The 20,902-nt window shown below is 38.9% G+C and overlaps 1 protein-coding gene across 1 annotated transcript in view; it reads left to right on the forward strand.

Annotated features, from left to right (window-relative positions):
• ush2a (Usher syndrome 2A (autosomal recessive, mild)) overlaps nt 1–20,902 on the forward strand; it is a gene marked incomplete at both ends in the record, with an annotated part of 216,414 nt that overhangs the window by 87,319 nt on the left and 108,193 nt on the right. Inside the window, 10 exons of the mRNA XM_083919953.1 lie at nt 1,769–1,849; nt 3,451–3,639; nt 5,556–5,693; nt 7,228–7,303; nt 7,543–7,628; nt 9,266–9,425; nt 13,663–13,825; nt 13,914–14,061; nt 17,631–17,788; nt 19,095–19,242. Coding sequence (XP_083776079.1) covers nt 1,769–1,849; nt 3,451–3,639; nt 5,556–5,693; nt 7,228–7,303; nt 7,543–7,628; nt 9,266–9,425; nt 13,663–13,825; nt 13,914–14,061; nt 17,631–17,788; nt 19,095–19,242 — 1,347 coding nt within the window. The remainder of the gene's footprint in view (nt 1–1,768; nt 1,850–3,450; nt 3,640–5,555; nt 5,694–7,227; nt 7,304–7,542; nt 7,629–9,265; nt 9,426–13,662; nt 13,826–13,913; nt 14,062–17,630; nt 17,789–19,094; nt 19,243–20,902) is intronic.

The following is a 20,902-nucleotide window of genomic DNA, read 5'->3' on the forward strand; positions in this document are numbered from 1 at the left end:
CCACATAAAAGTTTACATCATTTGAAAGCTGAGAACCTGACGATTAATTTGAGACACAGCTCAGCTCTGTGGTTCAAGGTTTTGCAGTCATAAATCTGTAATAAAATGAAAACAATTAATGAATTCATCAATTAAAATAAATTGTAAAAGTGTATTTAGGCTTAGTACATTATGATTTAAGTTTATAAAGGCCATTCTCATGCTCACTTAAGTCACAGAAGCTGTTGCAGCAATTTTTGGGTTGATACCATTTGTATTAAATGTAACCACTTTTTACCACTTCCTTACCTTTTACCACTTCCTCAAGGGATACTCAAAATCCCTCCAAAATACCACATTAATTCACACAGATCTTGAGGAACACCATATAAATCAATCTAGTTTCATCTGGTATGGGATCAAAAACCAGAATTCCATTTTTCGGTGATTGGATGGCGAGCACTTCTGTTCTGGAAACTGCTCAGAAATCTCTTATTGTCAATATACCCGGGGAAGCCATACATCCCCTTAATGCACCAGGTTTCTGGTTTCTGGTTGTAAAGTTGATGAGGCTGTGATTATCTTAGAGGTCACAACAGCTCATTTTATAAAGAGAGCTCAAGTTTCCAAAATGGTCTCACTACAATGAATCGTCTACTTGGGGGACTAACATTGTCAGACATGAATAAATTGGGCTTATTGAAGAGTCTGAGCATTCCAGTCAGGCCCAATTTATCAATTCAAGACTTTTATGTAGTATGCAGCAATATTCAAATACAGCATTTTAGAATAGGGGAAAATAACACATTTATACTGCCCGAGAAAAACTGCATGTTATGGGTACCCATAGAACCAATTTCTATTCAGATATCTTGAGGTCAGAGGTAAGGGGACCCCTTTGAAAACGGCCATGTCAGTTTTCCCTTGCCAAAATTTAGCCCTTCTTATTATTTGTTATTTAGCCCCTACTCCCTACGAGCTAGCTTGCATGACGTAGTTGGTACCAATAGATTCCTTCGATTGTCTAGTCTTACGTGATACCCATATCACCACCCTAACTCTAAAAGCTTGCTACAGTAACTCAATTTGCAGTCAGCAACCAAGCTTATTATTAAAAGACAATTAATATAAAATATGAATTTTAAATGTACATAACTGTTTTTATGTGAGTTTTTACTTGAGGGTCTGTGAAGACTGAGGGTGTTGTATGCTGTACAGATTCTGAAAGACCTTGAGGCAAATATGTGATTTGTGATATTGGGCTATATAGATACAATTCACTCGACTAGTAGTTATCAGTATGGGGAATTGGATAGGCAGGTTTCTCCTTGAATATATCCAATATATCTGCAATGAGAGACGGGTGTTCCACTGACATTTTCATTCCAAGTGCTAAAGGTGCACAGAAGTCCAGTTTTCTTTTCAGATGAGTTTTGACTCCTACACACGTGTTACTCCACCTCTTAATGGATATGTTAAATTAATTACTCATATAGATATTACTTGTCATAATCCAGTATTTTCTGTTAATTGTTCAGTACAAGAGCTGCACTGCGGGGATGAACAATCCTATGCATATGTATTTCATAACATATCGTTTATCTTTACAGAGGTAAATGTGACAATCATGATATTGATTTTAGGTGATACGGAGAACATGTGATGCATATTTTTTGTTCATATATTTCAAATATATTTTTTATTAATGTAGAAATTTATTTCACTTCTGTCCCATTTGCATCCTAAAACCTTCCTCCTCCAATGTGCAAAAACACAAACTCTTTTCAAGAGTACTTGTACAGGTTTGTGGCCCTGGCTGCAGGAGGTTGGGCAGCAGGACCTTGGCAAAGAGGACGCAGCCGAAGCAAAGGTAAAACGTCTCTCATGTCAATGTGCTGTGTAAATTAAATTAGCTTTTCATTTAAAAACTCACTAAAAAATTTATGATTTTTCCCTGATTGACTGCAACTCTTTTACTGCATTTTGGCAACAAGGGAGTAAATATTAGACATTGTTCTTAAAAGATTTTGGATGTAAAATTACGACTATGTTGTACAGTATGTGAGACTTGTCCAAAGCCAGTGATATTACACGTGCCTGTATGAGAGATTGATAAAGCCTCTATAAAGGGCATCCCAGTAAAAGGCTGTTAACCCAGAATGGCCTGTGTGGTCCCTTGTGTAATATAAAGCTGCTCGTTAGTAGTGAACGATACACTGGTAGGTCTCAGTACACCATGCTATGACCAGAGAGAGGAATGAAGGAAAGTGAGGGTGGAAGTGTTGAAAACATAAAAGAAGGAAAAGGAGGAATGTGGAGGACAAGGACTGAGCAAAAGGATGGGAGGAGAGAGGAGGCCTGAATAATAAACAAAAAAAGTAGAATCGACAGCAAGAAGGGAACGGGTGGGAGGACATGAGGAAAGATGCAGGTTGAGTGGGTAATGCAAGGAGGAAGAAAAGTATTTATAAAATACAAAAAAGATGTTAGAATAGCTGAAGTGGAGAAGGAAGGTGAGGAAGTAGGAAGCAAAAAGGAAAAACAAAAAGGTTGCAGGTGGTGGAGCATGTGCGCTATTTCTTGACTTGAATACAGTACATTCTTGCGTAAAACCAAACAGCTCAGCAGACTGGAATGAGTGAGATTAAGGAGATAAAAGATAAATGGTCATAAATTTGCAAACATTTATAAACAATTTGTAAGAGAAAACAGAGACGGCTGCAAAGGAAGATAGAAGGATGGATGGGTATGGAAAACTGAAGTGATTGTAAGGCAGTGAGATAGACAGACACAAGGGGGGGGGGGGGGGGCAAACCATCCTGAACTACTGAGGGTGTCAGAGAGAGAAAGAAGGGGAGTGCTACAGAGAAGGAGGGAGGCTGATTGCTGTGAAATATAGCCCAGAATGAATGGCCGGCTGTATTAAATCAGTGCTGAAAAAGTTACTACTCTCATAAATACTATTTATGCTAATAGTGAGGTATGATTTACAGGGCCTATTAAAACACAGAGAGATGGGGGATGCTTTTCCTTTAACATCATGTGCTCTCGACCTGTTGTTTTGCTTTTCCTCTTTTATGTTTTCCCTTTTTTGCTTTTATTTGATATATCTTTCTTTTGACATTTGTTCTGCCTGGCATAATTTATTTTCTTGTATTTTTCTTTCTTTGCTTCTTTTGCCTTTGATTCTCTTACACTTACCTAGTATGTAATAGTGTTCATTTATTTAGCTGCTCAGAGTTAGTTATCTCTTTCCCTGTCCTGATGCGCAGTTTTCCTTTCTTCACAGTCTCCACTCATGTTGAGTCTCTCTCTCTCTCTCTCTCTCTCTCTCTCTCTCTCTCTCTCTCTCTCTCTCTCTCTCTCTCTCTCTCTCTCTCTCTCTCTCTCTCTCTCTCTCTCTCTCTCTCTCTCTCTCTCTCTCTCTCTCTCTCTCTCTCTCTCTCTCTCTCTCTGTCTCTCTGCGTGTAGCACCTAGGTCCGTACCCCCTCCTACCACAGTGCAGAGCTTGAATGGCTTTAGTGCCAAGGTGAGCTGGGTGCCACCCACTGGGGACATCAGAGGGCTGATTGACAGATATGAGCTGAAGGCCTACAATAAATATCAACCAGACGAACCACCTGTAAAAGCCATTTACCTGGCTAATGGAAATTTCACAGGTAAAACACACACACACAAACCTTTGATGGCCAAAATATTTTGGCATCGTGTGAAACATGGATAATTTATGATAAATTAGACTTAACTTGCAGCTGTTTCTCTGTTAACTTTCTGTTTCCGACCACCTTCTAGTGAGACTTGTAAGGGCATTTTGTCCCTTAGTGAAAACACATTCACACTACCGTTTTCACTCACTTTCCTTCTGTCGTTCATACAAACACATATACTCACACACTGTGTCCCAGGCAACCCTGTTAATGTCTCCTTGGCAAGTCCCCAGCTTTAGGAGACTGTCTCCATTTGGAACAAGACACTCAGGACTACCCCAATGATGTCATATCTTGGCATCACTCCTTCTCTCTCTCTCTCTCTCTCTCTCTCTCTCTCTCTCTCTCTCTCTGTTGCTCACTTTTCGATCTTTCCTCACTTAATCTTTTATGATTATGATGATGTCTGCGTCTGCTGCTGCTATTCGTCCCTCCTCTCATCCTCTCCACCATGTCTCCAGGCAAATATGAAGATGAGCTCTCTGTCTCCGTCTTTCTCAGTCTCTCTCTTGGTGCTACCTCTCTCTTTGCCAGACATTAAGTCCACCGTGATAAGGCTTCTTGTTAATTTATGATGGCCTCGACACCTGACTGAAGAATTACACCAACGGCTAAAAAACACAGAAAGCAAATGAGGGTGTAATGGCAGCGAAGTGGGGCCCTGGCCCCTAATTGAATTAAAAGACATGGGTAACAGAGAGAGAAAGAAGAGACACGTAGAGGGTGACTGGATACAGAGGGTGAAGAGGGTTGGAGGGGGTGGGAGAGAAGAGAGGGGGTATAAAAGAGTGACTTAAGAAATACGGAAAGGAGTGGAGAGGGCAGACGGCTAGGACAAAAACATCAGAGAAACAACTGGAGCTTTACAATTAGAATAGACTCTCCTTGTGTGCCAAATCCATCGAGTTTGCTTAGCAACAGTGGTGCAGAGAAACAAGTTAGGCATTTAAATTGCACTATTGAAGAAGATTGATACACACTTTAGTAACAACACATTCAAACCAGAGGTTGTGTTGATCTTTCTCATCATCCGTCATCCATCCATTTTGACAGACAGAGCTGAAAAACTTCAACGTTAATTCTTATCTTTTAATGATAATAATAACACATGTTTAATATTATTTAAATTGCATTCATTCATTAATAATGATAATTAATATACAGAACAAGCATATAGGCAAGCGATTGTGCATTTATAAGGGCATGGAGAGAAAAGAGAGAGAGAGGCACCAACCTTGCAATCACTCTTCATGTCAACACTACACGAAGCAGATGAATGATTTTCTTCCACAGTGATAGTGGAGGTCACCGAAACACTGCAGCCATTGTGCCAGCACAATTATTGGGCATTTTACAGTGAAACTTAGCAGGTGGTCAACAGGCTCTGCCTTGGTTTCATGTCATCCTACAGACTTTTTGACAGCGCTTCAGTGAAGAGCTACGGGCACTGGTAAGGCGGAGGAAGATGGGCACCATTCATCTGCATGTACTGACCATGCTGCAGTGACACATAGTCAGTTGAAAATCAGCAAAGTTTCACTTTAGAGAAACTTTATTGCTGTCATACGCAGCGTTAGAGCCTATTGATGTGATGACTAAACCCATGTGTGAGATCAAAGGCAAGATTAGACAGTAGCGATTGTGAGTGCTCAAGGATAAATTCACATTTTTTCAAAGCTATCTTATAACTGTAGTGACATACCCAAATACCTAGTGCAAAAACAGACTCTGGATTTCAGCAGAAGCTTTTATGAGGCTTCAGCAGTCTGAGTTGGCAAAATCAAGCAGGTGTTTTTCAGAGTTAGTATTTTTTGTGAACAAAATTCCTCTCTCCTTGTCTGACATGTTCATGCTCTCTTCCTCTTCAGGTGTGCTGACGGGTCTCACTCCATCCACTCGATACATTATCACTGTAAGTGCCTGTAGTCCCGTTGGCTGCACTGAGAGTATTCATAATGACGATGATGATAACGATTTGAGATCGAGCCTCACAACCCCGGAGGAAGGTAAGGCGCTAAAGCACAAAGACACACATATACTGTATACAGACATTCAATTTCAATTCAATTTTATTAATAGTGCCAAATCATAACAAAAGTTATCTCAGTACACTTTACAGAGTAGGTATAGACCACAGTCTATGACTTATTTATGATTTACACAGACCCAAAAATTCCTCCACAGAGTACGGTGGCAACGAAAACCTTCCCTATAACAGGCAGGAACGTCAGCCAGACCCATCATCCATACAACCATGAACAGAACTTCTTGTCTTTTTCTATCTCTTACCAATAGCATGAATTTATGGCTCGGACACTCTCATCCCATCTCCTCAGTGATTTTAGCTCTTAAAAAGAAAGAGGAAGAGAGGAAAGACAAGACGGGAAGAGGTCACAATGGAATAAACAGGAGCAGGAAAGGGAGAAGAAGAAGTAAGATGGCTGGATAGGGCAAGACAAAACATGATAAGAGTGATTTGAAACTGAATGAAAGGCAGATTGTACAGAGTAATATTTTTCTTATCTGGCAGGTCATAGTGGGAAGATTATATGTATAAGAAAAGAAGAAGTACTGTAGAAGCAAAAAAAAAAGAAACATTTTTCTTCATAAGTTAGTCCCTACATTAATCTGTGTTGAACTAACTGGCCTTGTTGGGGAGATAATGTGACGGCAGGGGTCAGTGCAGAGACAGCCAAAATCAATCTGAAGTAAAAGAAAAAAAACAGATTACTGTATTGATTCTCACTGAGCGCAGAGTTAAGACACTGAACCACGTCAGGAAGACTGGAGAAAGAACTTATTTATAACTCTGTTTTCCCGAAGTCTATTTTTCAAACTCACTGAACCTCATGTAGACACATTTTTTAACTCACTCTTCCATGAGCACTGGCAATTTTTTTCACCTTCTTCACTAGATTAAGGAACATAAAAATGTTCTTCTCCAGTTTTTGTTGTGTTCTGAAGCAATGTCAGTGTCTACCTACATGTAAAATAATAGGAAATTAAGATTTTCATAACATATAGAGCATTTTAAATCTGTAGCATTGATTTTATACAATGTTAAAAGCACTCCACACTGCCCCGATACGTGAAATGTTTTTTCACTGCCACATGCACTATGATGCACGTACGGCCGGACCATTTATCACAACAAAGAATGGAGAAACATAGATTTAAACACACACATACACACACACACACAGGCACACACGCACAAACACACACACACACACACACACACACACACACACACACACACACACACACACACACACACACCACACACTGGGAGTGATCTCTCTGCATTTGTGTCTTGCAATATTTTATTATTTAGTGTTAGTTAAATGTTTATAATGGTTGCATTTTTGCATGTCTATTGGGTAATGACCTCTTTTAGTAAATACATAATACTGTTTAACTTCTTAAAAAAATGTGTTGGAAATAAGGATGAAATGATGTCACTTGCTTTCATTTACCTATACCTACCAGTATATTTCTGGTAACTCCTTATAAACAAATACTTTTTTTCTACAATTTCAGCTCCAGATGCCGTCTCTCCTCCAGCTGCGGTCTCATCCCCCTCAGCCCTTTACATTACCTGGGAACCTCCGGCAAGGTAATACCCAGTCACACGTTCTCTTTTCACATCCGACAACAGTGACGTAAAGATATGTATATATTGGTTTATTGAATCGTGTATTAAACGAACATAATGTTGTATGATAATGACCTTTTTCTCTCCTTTTATTTGGAAAAAATATGAATAAAAATGCCCTATGTCAACACGACAGAGTTTAACATGAAAATAGCACAACTAAATAAAAAATAAAAATAACTTTTTTTTTCCAATGATAGGCCCAATGGAGGCATCACAGAGTACCTCCTCTATCACAACAACCAAATGGTCTACAGGGGGAAAGACAGACAACACAACATCACTGGTAAAGAGGAGTGTGTGTGTGTGTGTGTGTGTGTGTGTGTGTGTGTGTGTGTGTGTGTGTGTGTGTGTGTGTGTGTGTGTGTGTGTGTGTGTGTGTGTGTGTGTGTGTGTGTGTGTGTGTGTGTGTGTGTGTGTGTGTGTGTGTGTGTGTGTGTGTGTGTGTGTGTGTGTGTGTGTGTGTGTGTGTGCGCAATAGAGAGAGTGTTGTAAAGAGAAGGGGAAGAGTGACGAAAAGCAAAATAGAGTGGGGGATTAGCATTTGAAAGAGGAAAGACCATCTCAGTCTTTACCAAGGGAATAGCACTGAAAAAGAGCACTAAACACACACACGTGAAAATGAAGCAGCGATGAAACAAAGAAGCACTAAACATTAGTGCACATGCATACACACATTTTCCTTTGAAAGCTTTCATTAAAGAGAGTTAAAGAAGGTATGAAACACATGTCGCACCTCTGAGACTAGAGTGCTGCTTCAGGATGTGAATAAACACACACAAACACACACACACACACACACACACACACAGGACACACTCTCAGTGGAACATATGCAGACATACAGTATGCTGCAGGGATGTACACAGATAAACACAGGAGTGTCATCCTATATGGCATTTTATATGAGCAGAATAGATTATCACTCATTTAGATTTTACACACACACACATATACACACACACACACTCACATACACACACACACACACACACACACACACATATATACACACACATATACACACGTACACACACACACACACACACACACACACACACACACACACACACACACACACCCACGGTTAGCAAAACATCACACTGCCCAGAACTGTATGTGTGTGTGTCTTTGTAAGTTAATGAATGCATGAGGGCCCATATCATCCATGCTGGGTTAATAATGTCGAGTGTCTGATGTTCACAGTGATTGGAGGGATTATGGTCGTAGTAATTATACAGTATGTGCAAGAATAGATCGCGTTTCAGAGAGTATGATTGCCATAGTGAGACAGATGGAGAATAGTTTTGAGGCAAAGATGGATACATAAAGAGAAACAATGATTAAGAAACAGAGCTTAAAGGAGAGAGGGGGTATGCAGAGGAATGATTCTTGACAATATAGACATAGTTCAGGGGTTGGGGCTTAAATGAGGGTCACATCTATTCACAATAACACATAAGAGGGCAACTTAGGTTTATAATGTAATTAAAGGTTTTTGAGCCATTCATTGTACTGAGCCATCATTTTGTTTGCACTTGTTTTTATGTCTAGCATCATGTGAAATAAGATGATTTTCATAACATATAGACCATTTTAAATCTGTAGAATGTGAAATAATGGGATGTTAAACTGTTTACAATTGTGACTCGCCATAGGCCAGGGTTCGTATAAAGTCTTGAAAGTTTGGAAAATGTTTAATTTAAACCATTTTATCTTATTTATTCCTTATTTGTACCTGTTTTTATGCCTCTGTTTCTCACCGTCTTGGTTTATGTGTGTGTGTGTGTGTGTGTGTGTGTGTGTGTGTGTGTGTGTGTGTGTGTGTGTGTGTGTGTGTGTGTGTGTGTGTGTGTGTGTGTGTGTGTGTGTGTGTGTGTGTGTGTGTGTGTGTGTGTGTGTGTGTGTGTGTGTGTGTTTCAGGTCTTGGTGTCTATTCCACCCATGTCTTGGTACTGAGTGCCTGCACTTTAGTGGGCTGCACAAACAGTTCACAAGTTACTATGCTGACCTCGCAGCTTCCTCCGGGGCCTCTACATGCACCAACTCTTACCCGTCTCGACTCACGGACTATTCTGGTGGAGTAAGTGCACACACACATGTTAACATGTGTTGTACATGTATAAATGCATATACTCTTAACAGATAATAGTGTCAGGTCCTTTCTGTCAGAAATGTTTTATTTTAACCCTAACCACTATATTTCCTAAACTTAACGAAGCACTAAAACAACCAGAAAAAGAGATTTCTGACCGAAAAGGGTTTCTGGTAGAAAGCCTGAAGGCAGACTTCTCCCATGTAGGGACACACAGCCATGTAGTGTGAAGCCATGTAAAGCCATTTGATTGACTGATTCATTTTCTAGAACAGTGTTTGTAGTGTACATGTAGAATCTGTGTTTCACTGTTGCTTTTAGGAAAGTATTTAATCATCACTGAAAAGGACAAGGTATGAATTAATGTAAGTCAAGGAATATTATTGCTTTTCATTTGTATTTCACATGTTTGATTCTGTGTAAAATAACAAAGAGAAAGAGAAGGGATAAGATGGAGACAGTGACCTTCTGCATTTGTGTTTACCATGCAGAATATTCCTCTGCTCTTGACCTTTCACCTCTAGAGGGAGGGGACAGAGAGAGATAGATCTCTGCACTTTTTGCATCATGTTCATGTGCAAATGTTCCTATTTTTGTGTGTGAGTATGTAAGAGTCAGTCTGCATGAAAGCCATTAGTGTCTGGACTGTCACTTACAGTGGGACTCACTACAGGAGGGCACAGAGCCCCCCCCCCTCCCCCCACACACACACACACACACACACACACACACACAAACACACATACAAGCATATCCACACATATCCACACATATTCATACAAGGGACAGAGTGTAAGTGTCATGAGTTATGTTAGGGAAGACAAAACTAAGATTTGATGATCTTGGTTATGCTTCAGTGGTCTTGGATAAGCAATGCACATCTACATACACACACAAAAATATATGGCTGAATGTACTGTAGGAGCAAGTGCCAAAGAGGCATCGAATGGCTGGAACTTATTCATGAGTTATTTTCCTTAAATTTATTCAGAATAATTCGAAAAGGCAAAGACTAATAATACATGATTAATAATACCTCACAAAACATGCACTGATTTCCTCTGACATCAGGATTGATCCTAAATTGAATGCGTGTTAAAGATAGGAGGAAATGGAAACAGTGGGGAAAATATGCCTCCAAAGCAAATACAATGCAAATACAGTTAAAGTTATTTTAGTAAGTAAGTAACTTATGTAGGTTATATTTTGTATTTACCCAGTGTTGTTGTGTTTCAACAGAGCCACAAAGCACTTATTTATTTATGTATATCAGTTTACCAGTGGTTCTGATCACATGAACATTTTACCACTTACTACCCTTACCCAGAAATTTGTAAATAAAGACATATTGACTAAATATTTTGTTCACAAAAGATCTTTATATTTTCTTACACACCAGTTTAAATAATCTCTACATATGAATGTTACATGAATGAGGCCTGTTATGCCATCCAAAGTAAACCAGCTTCGTTTTTTAATCTGTAGTCTTTAGACAGTTGACATCCTGAAAAACAATTTACTAGATATAATACAGTACATCATCCCTGAGAGTACTGCCGTCTGCAGAGCAGGGATTTGTATCATAGCCTTAAAAATGTGTTTCAGCTATATATTCACCAGGTGTGGGAAGGCTACGTATTGCCTTGTTAGCACATAGGTAATAGGCAGAGGTGGAGAGATCATACTTGGTCAATATCTATCGTCTCTGTGAGAAAATCTCAGGAAAATAGAGAGACAACTGTGGAAAAATGTGGATAAAGAGAACGTGGAGGTACACTGCAGGATGCAAACAAAACAATACCAGCAGATTTATTCCGTGACCTCACCTGACACAAACGCATTCCCACTTAAGTGCAATAATTTAATCTTACTACTCATTACTTTCATATACACTCATACATATTTTATCTTTTATATTTCCTTTACATTTAACTTATCTAATTTAACATTCTGTGAATTTTATTTGACCTGTATTCTTACATCTACCTCATATATTTTTGACTAAGAATTTATTGCTTACCGATTATTGTTTTTTTTGTATACTTTCTGTGTTTATTTAGCTAAGAGTTTATTGGTTATCCTATACTGTATTTTTTATACCTCCCTTGTGTTTTTGTAAACTGCTGGAAACTTAATTTCCTTGCGGGAGTCATCCCAAAGGATCAATAAAGAGAAGTCTAAGTCTACAGACAAGCAGACACAGCTGCAACATTCTCACAGTGTGAGGTGTGTGTGCAGTCACAAATGCATATAAAATCTGCCATGAAATGTTAAGGACAGAGGTTGTTTTCACTATTTAGCTGAGCTTGTTTTCTTTGTCTCTGATTTCTTTCAATCTTTAAATGCTTGTGGTGTCACTAATTATTAGATTGCTCTAATGCTGTTTTGTTGAGTGTGCAATGTAGAGAACATCAGGAAAGATTGGATGGAGAGAACGTACACTCCATAGATTATAATGCAGAAGTTGAAACTATTGCATCCAAAGCACATGGTTTTCAATTTAACATGCTGAGAAAGCACCTGTCTGTTTCACAAGAATTTCATAACACACTTTTAAAACCAATGGTTTTCTAAAACCATTACCGCAGTGAATTATGATACAGATTATTACAACTCCCCTTTGATTTAGTTTTTCAAAAGTGGACATACATCACACTGCCAATCGACAGCATATAAATCTTATAATAAATATGATAGATTAGCCACACTGGCTAATTGTGTGCTAACACACACTCATCAGTCATTCAAAAACTGGCTTTTAATGGGAGGAACCAAGAAATGAATCCATCACTTTTTAAAATGGCCTCCCTCTGCAACCATAACAGGAGGGTTGGGTTTCTCTCAGGGATTTGTATATATATATACATATATATATATATATATATATATGTATATATATATAAAATAATACTCCTTTATTTAGGAATTCGTTTTTTGATGTGTTGTTCTCAAAATCTTAGGAAAATGATCAGATTCTTTGGATTTTGTATGATGTGAAAAGTGTGTCAAGGTCGATCATTTACAAAACATTTACATGCTGTAAATGCTTAAGAACAGTATTACTGCAGCACTGTATTTTACAAAGTTTGGATGAAATCAAATAAATTACTGTGCTCTGTTTTGAAAACATTCTAATTTACCTCTAATTTTCTCATGACAGCATAATGTTTGATATTCAACTATTTCATCATAGTTTAAACATCTCTTCAACATCATCACATAACATTTAAAAGGACAGTGGATAGGTGAAAACACATTCAGCAGCTCCTACAATCCCTATTAGAACAAATAAAAACAATCATAGTTTATTATTTATTATAAATATAGCAGTCAAAAAGAAAGTGGGTCTTTTTTTATATCAGTATGTTTAGCTAAGATTAGTTCCATATTGTCCTCTCTTTCACATTTTGTAAAGGATAGTAGACATGTTTCTATTTATAAATACTGTCTGTTGTCCTCTCCTTCTCTGTTGGGGATGACCTTCCTGTTCTAAATATAGAAAAGGAGACACCTCTATCTGACAAAGGAAACTGTGTCTACAGTATACACGCTTGTGCGCTGTGTCTAAGAAACCCTAGCTCTCTGAATTGTGTTTCCATCTACTTGCAGAGAGAGACACAATGATAAAAGCACACAGGTTTGTGCACATGCACACACAAACAGCAATCTGGTGCAGTTGTGGGACAAAAGGACTGTCAAGGAGGCCCACTGATACATTTTTGCTCAGTCTCTCTCTCAACCTTTTAATCAAATCTGAACTGTCAATATATACACAATCTTAGAAATAATAGAATATTTACCAAAGTTCTGCATAACAAACAGCCAGTTGATACGTATAACCAATGAAATTCAAGCCGTCCTGGCGACATCTTAACATACAGAATATTAAACAGCAGCCGTTTGTGATGAATAGAATGGCAGTTTTGTTTTAATTATATATAAATAAACAATAATAATAAATAATGTCATCTTTACAATTCAGCGATTTTACCACACTAGCATCGCAGTGAAGATACCAAAGTAGTGGTGTAACTGTTTTGTGTTTCTAATAGTTTTTCAACAACAATGGAGTTCTACGGTAGAATCAGATAGGCTGTAGTTAAACAGGAAAAACATGCTTGTAGGGTACATTTGTAAATTACCTGACTGACTGTACTTAAGTGCAGTATTAGTGTAAAAGTATTAAGTTAATTTCATCTCTGCTGATTCCTCTCTCCTCCTCCAGGTGGTCACGTCCCTCTCAGGTAAATGGCGTTTTGGAGTTTTATTCCATCTTCGTGTCACATGATGATGCAGCACCTGTGCTAGCCTATAACAGCACAGAACTTTTTGAAGACCACACACTTCGCTACCTAACCCCTGGGACAGCTTATACCATCACACTCGCTGTGAGTCCCTAACGCTTTTGATATTTTTTATTTGCATCGTCACACATTCAATTAAACACATTAATGTGTTTGTGTGTGCTCACTTCAGGCCTGCACAGGAGGTGGCTGTACCTTAAGCCCCCCAAGCCAGGCCCAGACAGAGGAGAGCACCCCAGAGAATGTTCCTGCACCGCTGGTCACACCTCTGTCCCCACATGCACTCAATGTCATCTGGACACCTCCTGATACGCCAAATGGTGAGAGGACACACACTTTATCTTGCACATGCAGACAGATTTGTATATTATAATATACAACATTTATTAACAGTGACTTACACACAAACACACAGGTTTTCAATCATCTATATGACCAAGTTTTTATAATGTGATTTTCTTTAATACAGGAAAAATGACCTGAAAGTATTCAATCATAATGAGGATAACTTTCGCTGAAATCATGGTGTCAGTATTTACCACAACTCAGACTGCCACACATTTAGATCTGTACCATTGTACAAGAATGCCGTATGTGTGACTATGAAACAGTTGAACATTTCTCTTTGTGTGAAGGTGCAAGAGACAGACATAAAATAGTTAGAGAAAGGGAAAACAGGAAGAGAAACCAAAAGGAGTGGACATAAAGGACTTAGATAGAACAGGGAAAGAGACAAAGACGGGGGAGAGAACATACAATTTGAGACAGACTAACGGAGAGCGGGAGTGAGAGGGCAGTGCTTCACCAAGCTCCTTTAAGTGGATGGAAAGTGCTCCCTTTTGACTGAATAGAGAACTGCAGGCTGGGAGCACACAGACTTGCAGTGACTGCCTTTCTCTGTCAGTGTTCTCCATCCTTACCTTTATCTCATTTACTTTAAAATTAAAATATACTGCACAGAATGCGACAAGATGTTTTTGATGTATATTGGATGTGAATTTTAAATCCTGTTTAGATAAAGAAAGTTATTTGTGCACAGTGATTTTCTGTGAGCAGGTGTTTCAGAGTAAAGACACTCAAAGTTGTCAACAGAAGATTTTCCTGCACAATATAGTTTTGGGATTAGAATGCATAACTTCACATTTGAACTGTTTAAGTTTAACTTCACAATCTGTTTCAGTGAGAAAGGGCGTGAAATTATGCATCATTAATCTGTACACTTCTATCTGAAGTACAGGTTTTACATTAACAACTACATAACCTAAAAATTAATGAACAAACAATTGCAACACTCGTCCTTTTTAACCTTTTAATCACTAATCAATTTGATAATCAAGAATGTACAGAATGTAATTGGTTATCTTCACTGTAAACAAGACAATTGTTTAAAGATTATATTTAGGGCTTTAAAAGCATTTATGCTAGAGAAGCTGGAGAATGACAGAAAACGGGGAAGAGAGAGGGGATGGCACATCAAAGGGCTGCAGGTCTGTTCTTAACCCTGGGGTGATGACTTAGCGTACTAGGGGTGCATGCTCTACTGGGTGAGCTACAGGTTACTGGTTTATACATTAAATGGAATGTACAAACCATCTATTAGAAGAACAGAATACAATATATATTAAATAACAGTTCAAACTTCAAAAGGCCAATCAAACATTGGGCACCCTTATGTTTCGGGGTTAAAGCTGAACTGCAAAATCCCCCATTGGAGTTCGACTGGGGGCCGATCTCTTTTCCTTATTTCTGTAATAATGGCACAAAATGCCTGAAAAGAACATTAAAAGAAGACAATGAAACACATTATTGTGAAAAGTATACTCAGTATAAGGATCATTACATAGCACTTACACCAAGCAATGAGATAAAACTATTTAAGGTGCATAGCACTGTACATCTTCAAATAACTAAAATACACTAGTTTCAAGTAACACAATCTACCAGGATTTACTGATATTCTTTTTTACACATAATACCCAAACATGAATTATCAAGGACTATATTAACAAATACTCGTCTTCTGAACCCAAATGAATTGAGTGATGAAAACCATCTGAGGATTTCCCAACCCATTTCACAGTCTCTAACATACAACGCACCGCCGCATATTTTCAAATGTTACTGCCATGCTCGTTAAAGTTTGTGTAATTCCATAATGCGTGTGTGTGTAATGTGAATCGTGTGTGTTTTACGCTTAATGCCACGAGTGCATTTCGCACCATAAACCATGTGATGTGTGTGCATATTAGCCTGGATAAATTACTTAAAGCTTTTCTCATCTGATGACAGAAATTCATAACAAGGAGACACTTAATCATGATTACCCGATTATCTCATGCTTAAAAAGCTTTAATTTTTGCTTAAAGAAGGGCTCAGTGCCTCCTTTTTTTCATTGACTCTTTTTTCCATAAATGGATGGCAACATTGACGATGACGATGGTGATGGGTTCCAGAGGACTGAGATTCTGTGTCTCTCTCTCCCCCCTTCTCCCCAATTCCGCAGGGATTTGTGGGGGATAATCCTCCCGGGGATTAGGTCGGGGCAACACGCAGACAAAGAGGGGAAATAAGCCTGTTATGCATTCGCTGCTTCATTTCCCAACCTGTCTTTATTACAACCTATACTGATATGGGCTTATTCACACACACAAGCACACAGAGACGTCCACACACATATACACACATAAACTCTCACACGCATGTGATTGGCCACATTAAGAGCTTCCCAGATGTAGTTGGCGTCCGTGGGGTTTTTGTGTCTTCATTTCCCTGATAGGTATGTATATCTGTATTGAGCAATAATAAAACCCACAGATGATTAAAGCAGAATGGACTCTTAGTTCTTAGCACTGATCTTTTGAGCCCCCTGTATGCATTTTTATTAAGGAAAAGCACATTTGGCACCGTACTGTTTCATTTTTTTATTAGGTGGATGTAATGTAATGTAATTATTGTGCCTATGTGTGTATGGAGAAGTGTGACTTCCCATCTTGTGTGTGTGTGTGTGTGTGTGTGTGTGTGTGTGTGTGTGTGTGTGTGTGTGTGTGTGTGTGTGTGTGTGTGTGTGTGTGTGAGTGTGTGTGTGTGTGTGTGCGCCTTTGGGGAGTGTCAATGTGTGTGTCTGCATGAACACTCACCTATTTGAACCCACATTTGTGCGCGTGCGTGTGCTGTCCTTTAGAGGGTCTTTATCTGTGTAACGCCTATGGTTACATTTGTCTTTTAAGTACTGTTTTCATCATTGAAACACACTAGAACTCACTGACTGGCAGGTCTGAAGCCCCGAAGTCAGTTTCCATTTTCCATTTGTAATCCAATGACCCAGACAGCATCCCAGCATAGAAAAGTTCACTTAGTGATTTGAATTCCTTGTAGTCTTGAGCCTACACAGCCCTACAATGTATGAGTGACCAATGGCAACAGTGCGGGAATAGCATCAGAAAAACAATATATGGGCATCTTGGAAAACCAATTCTGAAAATGGTGCCAATGAAAATGTGTAACACACTTTAAGACCAAGACATGTTGTCTTACCATTACACCGTCATGTTTCAATTAATGGATTTTAGAACATGAAGGGATGATAAGGAAGTTTAGATGTTTTCTTTGGCCGTGTACAAATGTTTTGTTTTATAGTTGTCAGGGTTAGGACATTGTGTTGAGGTGGTTCAGGGCAGGGAATGCATGCAACACAATTACGTTCACAGGGGAAATTAGGTGCTACAGAGATACACACATACAGTAAACTTATTTGGGACAATAAATACCAAAAGTAGTTTACAGTTGCTCAGGAAAGCTCCAGTCGTTAGTGACCTGGCAGTTGTTTGTTTGTTTTTTAACAGTGTTTTATCTTTTATACATGCCATAATTAGATGTGTTCTTTGGACAGGCATTATAACCAGTTATGGTCTCTGGCTGGATGGAGTACTCATTTTGAACTGCAGTTCCTCCCAGAGGTTCTTCTTGGTGGAGGGACTCTCTCCATGGAGCCGACACGTACTCAGGCTGCAGGCCTGCACATCACAGGGCTGTGGCATGGGACCAATGGTCAGTGAACCTCTTACTAGTATATATAATATTTATTGATTAATACGATAAAATGTAAGATCCTTTGTGACATCTTAGAAGCTAGGCATGTTTTGTATGTAATTGTTGTTGTGTTTATGAATAGTGACCTCTGAGTAATCAAGCAGTGTTCTCCTAAACTCACTTCTCAGTGTCTCACTGCACATATTTCCCCCCATGAACTGTAGTTGCCACTAATAAAAACACACATTATATTAAATTTCTGTAACCCTCTACTCAACACTTTTTAGAGCATTTAGAGCAACAAAAGTTAAAGTTCCATAAATTCTCTAATCATATCATATCATTTGGTGAAACAACAACAGCAAAAAAGATTGTTCTATGATGCAGATTGTCACTGTAACTATCCAACACACAGAAACATGGGTACACATAGTGTATGTGTGTTGTGTGTGCGCGTGTGTCACTGACCGTCATAAAGGTGATCGATTCTCTTGGCTCAATAACGGGGTTGGCTTGGCGACAGTGACATTTGGTAGCAAATGCCACTCCACGCTCAACGATGTCTCTGACGGCAGGCAATATTTTGGGGCATTTTTCCAATACCAACGCCATATTAAGTCAAACACCAGGAGAACAGCAGACACAGCAGAACAGGAGGACAGGAAGGTGGGAAGGGGAGGGGTAAGAGCAGGATGAAGGGGAGAAGAGAAGGAGATGACAGGATGGATGGTAAGGAGAATAAAGGTGTCAGGAAAGAAGGGTGTTTAGGGATAAAAGAAGGAAATGATGAGAATAGAGTAAATGGTCAGAGAGAAGTGAGAGATGATGTGGAAAGTGAGGATGCAAAGAGCAGCAGAGGAGAGGGTATCAGGAGGAAATGAGACAGACGAAGAGAGCAGGGCAATGGTGGAAAGAGAGAAGGAGCAGTGTGAGTGGACTGACAGGAAAGATGATAGGAATCTGACAGACAAGAGAGAAAGTAGAAACAAAAGGATAGAAAACTAGAGGCAGAAGTAATGTGGGTGTAGTGGATTCATTTTTAACTAAAACTGGTTGAAGCATTATATTTTAACACCTATATTAATCCACTCAGTGAAATATGTCACCATTTTGACCCTTATCAAATGTGGATATGCAGTATATCATCATATGTTCTTTTATATTTCAAAACCACATATTTAGCAGTTGGATGGATGAGGGGGAGTAGAATTACAGTAGGGTAAAATACTGTATATATAGTTTGTAGGTGCACATGCTACATGCTCGTTCTTCTGTACAATTGAACATGAGTGTGCGTGTGTGTCTATTTTTTTCTTTAAATCAGGTGGGGATTCGTACGTTACAGATGGCCCCAGAAGGCCCTATACTGTTGGAACTGACCAATCAGAGCTCTCGATCACTCAGAGCTCGCTGGACAGCCCCACCTAGACCAAATGGGAACCTCAGCTACACAATGTACTACAAAAGCAAAGGTAGCACATACAGCCATGCTCTCTCTCTCGCTCTAATTACAAGCACCACATGAACAGTGAACCTGAACATGGCACACAGCAGCACACAAACGTAAAAACATGCACAGGTAATACAAAATTTCACATTTTTATCATACGTCAGTACCATATTCTGTCTTTTCAAGTTTGATTGAATTTGTCACAGGTTTGTTCACTAGGCTGACACAAATGTAGACTATGCCTCAATTTGCCCTGGTGGTTTCACTACAAACCCAGCTATATGTTATACACAGTGCTGTTAAATTTATCATATTAAATAGATCAGATTGAGAGCTTTAGAGCTCAGACACCATTACTGAAATCTCAAAAAACTAACAATGTTAAAAAGGTGTCTTGACTTTTTGCTTATTTAGTGTAATGCTCTCAGGTCATGCTGTCCTGGAGGTAAGGTCAACATGAAAATATAGGTGAACAGTAAAAGGTGCCTCTAATAGGTCTCAGTCATGCAGGTCAGGGCTGTCAAAGCATCATGAAAAAAAAAACAACAGCATAATTTGTAAAGTTTGCTAAAAATATAATAGGAAGCAAATGAAGGGACATTTCTAATGACAACAGCTCTGATTACAATCAAAAGACAGATATTTCTGGCTTCGGCCTTCAGTGTAGAGTTTCTCACTCTGGGCCTTTGCTCTAGTAATTAGAACTTCAATCTTATCATTTGGTAGCAATCGTTACATTCACTGTGATCAATATACTTAAACAGATTATTACTATGAATGATGAAAATGTACAGCTAAATACTGTAGATATCAATAAAAGGTTTGAAAGGCTGAAAAACACAGATACGTCATTACTATATTCTTATAAATGGTCATTGATGGAAACAATAGACCTTTTTCACAGCAGACAGCTTGGCACGTCATAACAGGAAAAGCGCAGCTGTAATTAATAACATCCTCCTATGGTTAGTCAAAATGTCTTCCATTAAGAAGGTCCATATACTGACACAGAATAGTGTGCTGTGATTGGCCACATTTAAAGCAACAGTGAAATCAGTGATCAGTGTTAATTCTCAAGTAATTTGCAACTTTTACCTGGAGGTAAGGTGCTGTGGTGGACAGAACTACCGGTAATTTGAAAACTATTAGTTAAATGGTGTTGGGTCAAATAAACATAGTTACAATAGATACTGTAAGAAAGAAAGATCTATATTACTTTTCAGTAGATTAATTTTCTAGATGCTTAATGCTGTTTCTCATGAAGGGCTGTCTCTGAGATTTCTGCATTATTTTACTCTAGATCCCCTTCACACATGCACTGCAACCCTTATCTAGACATTACCTGGAGGAGCCGTATGTGAGAACACAAATGTCCAAATCAGTTGGATCAGACTTTCTTTACCCTGCCAGGCCCCTAGTACAGAGTCTAATGTCTGATTGAGCCGATGTGTGAATGGAGATGCGCATCGTCCGGAGAAGTGACAGCGAGTGGGCGTGCTGATGCTCACACAAAACCGCCACAAAAAAACAAAAACCTCTGAGGGTAAAGAAGATTGGTCACTTACATGAAAATGGCAAAATGTAAAACAACATGTAAAACTGAAGCAACCATATTTCAGGAACTTCTGTCAGTAAGGGCTGATATTGAAATAATTAATGTTCTCTGGACATTGCCCTGACTT

The sequence above is a fragment of the Echiichthys vipera genome (genome assembly GCF_963691815.1).
Source record: "Echiichthys vipera genome assembly, chromosome: 1".
Taxonomy (NCBI): domain Eukaryota; kingdom Metazoa; phylum Chordata; class Actinopteri; order Perciformes; family Trachinidae; genus Echiichthys; species Echiichthys vipera.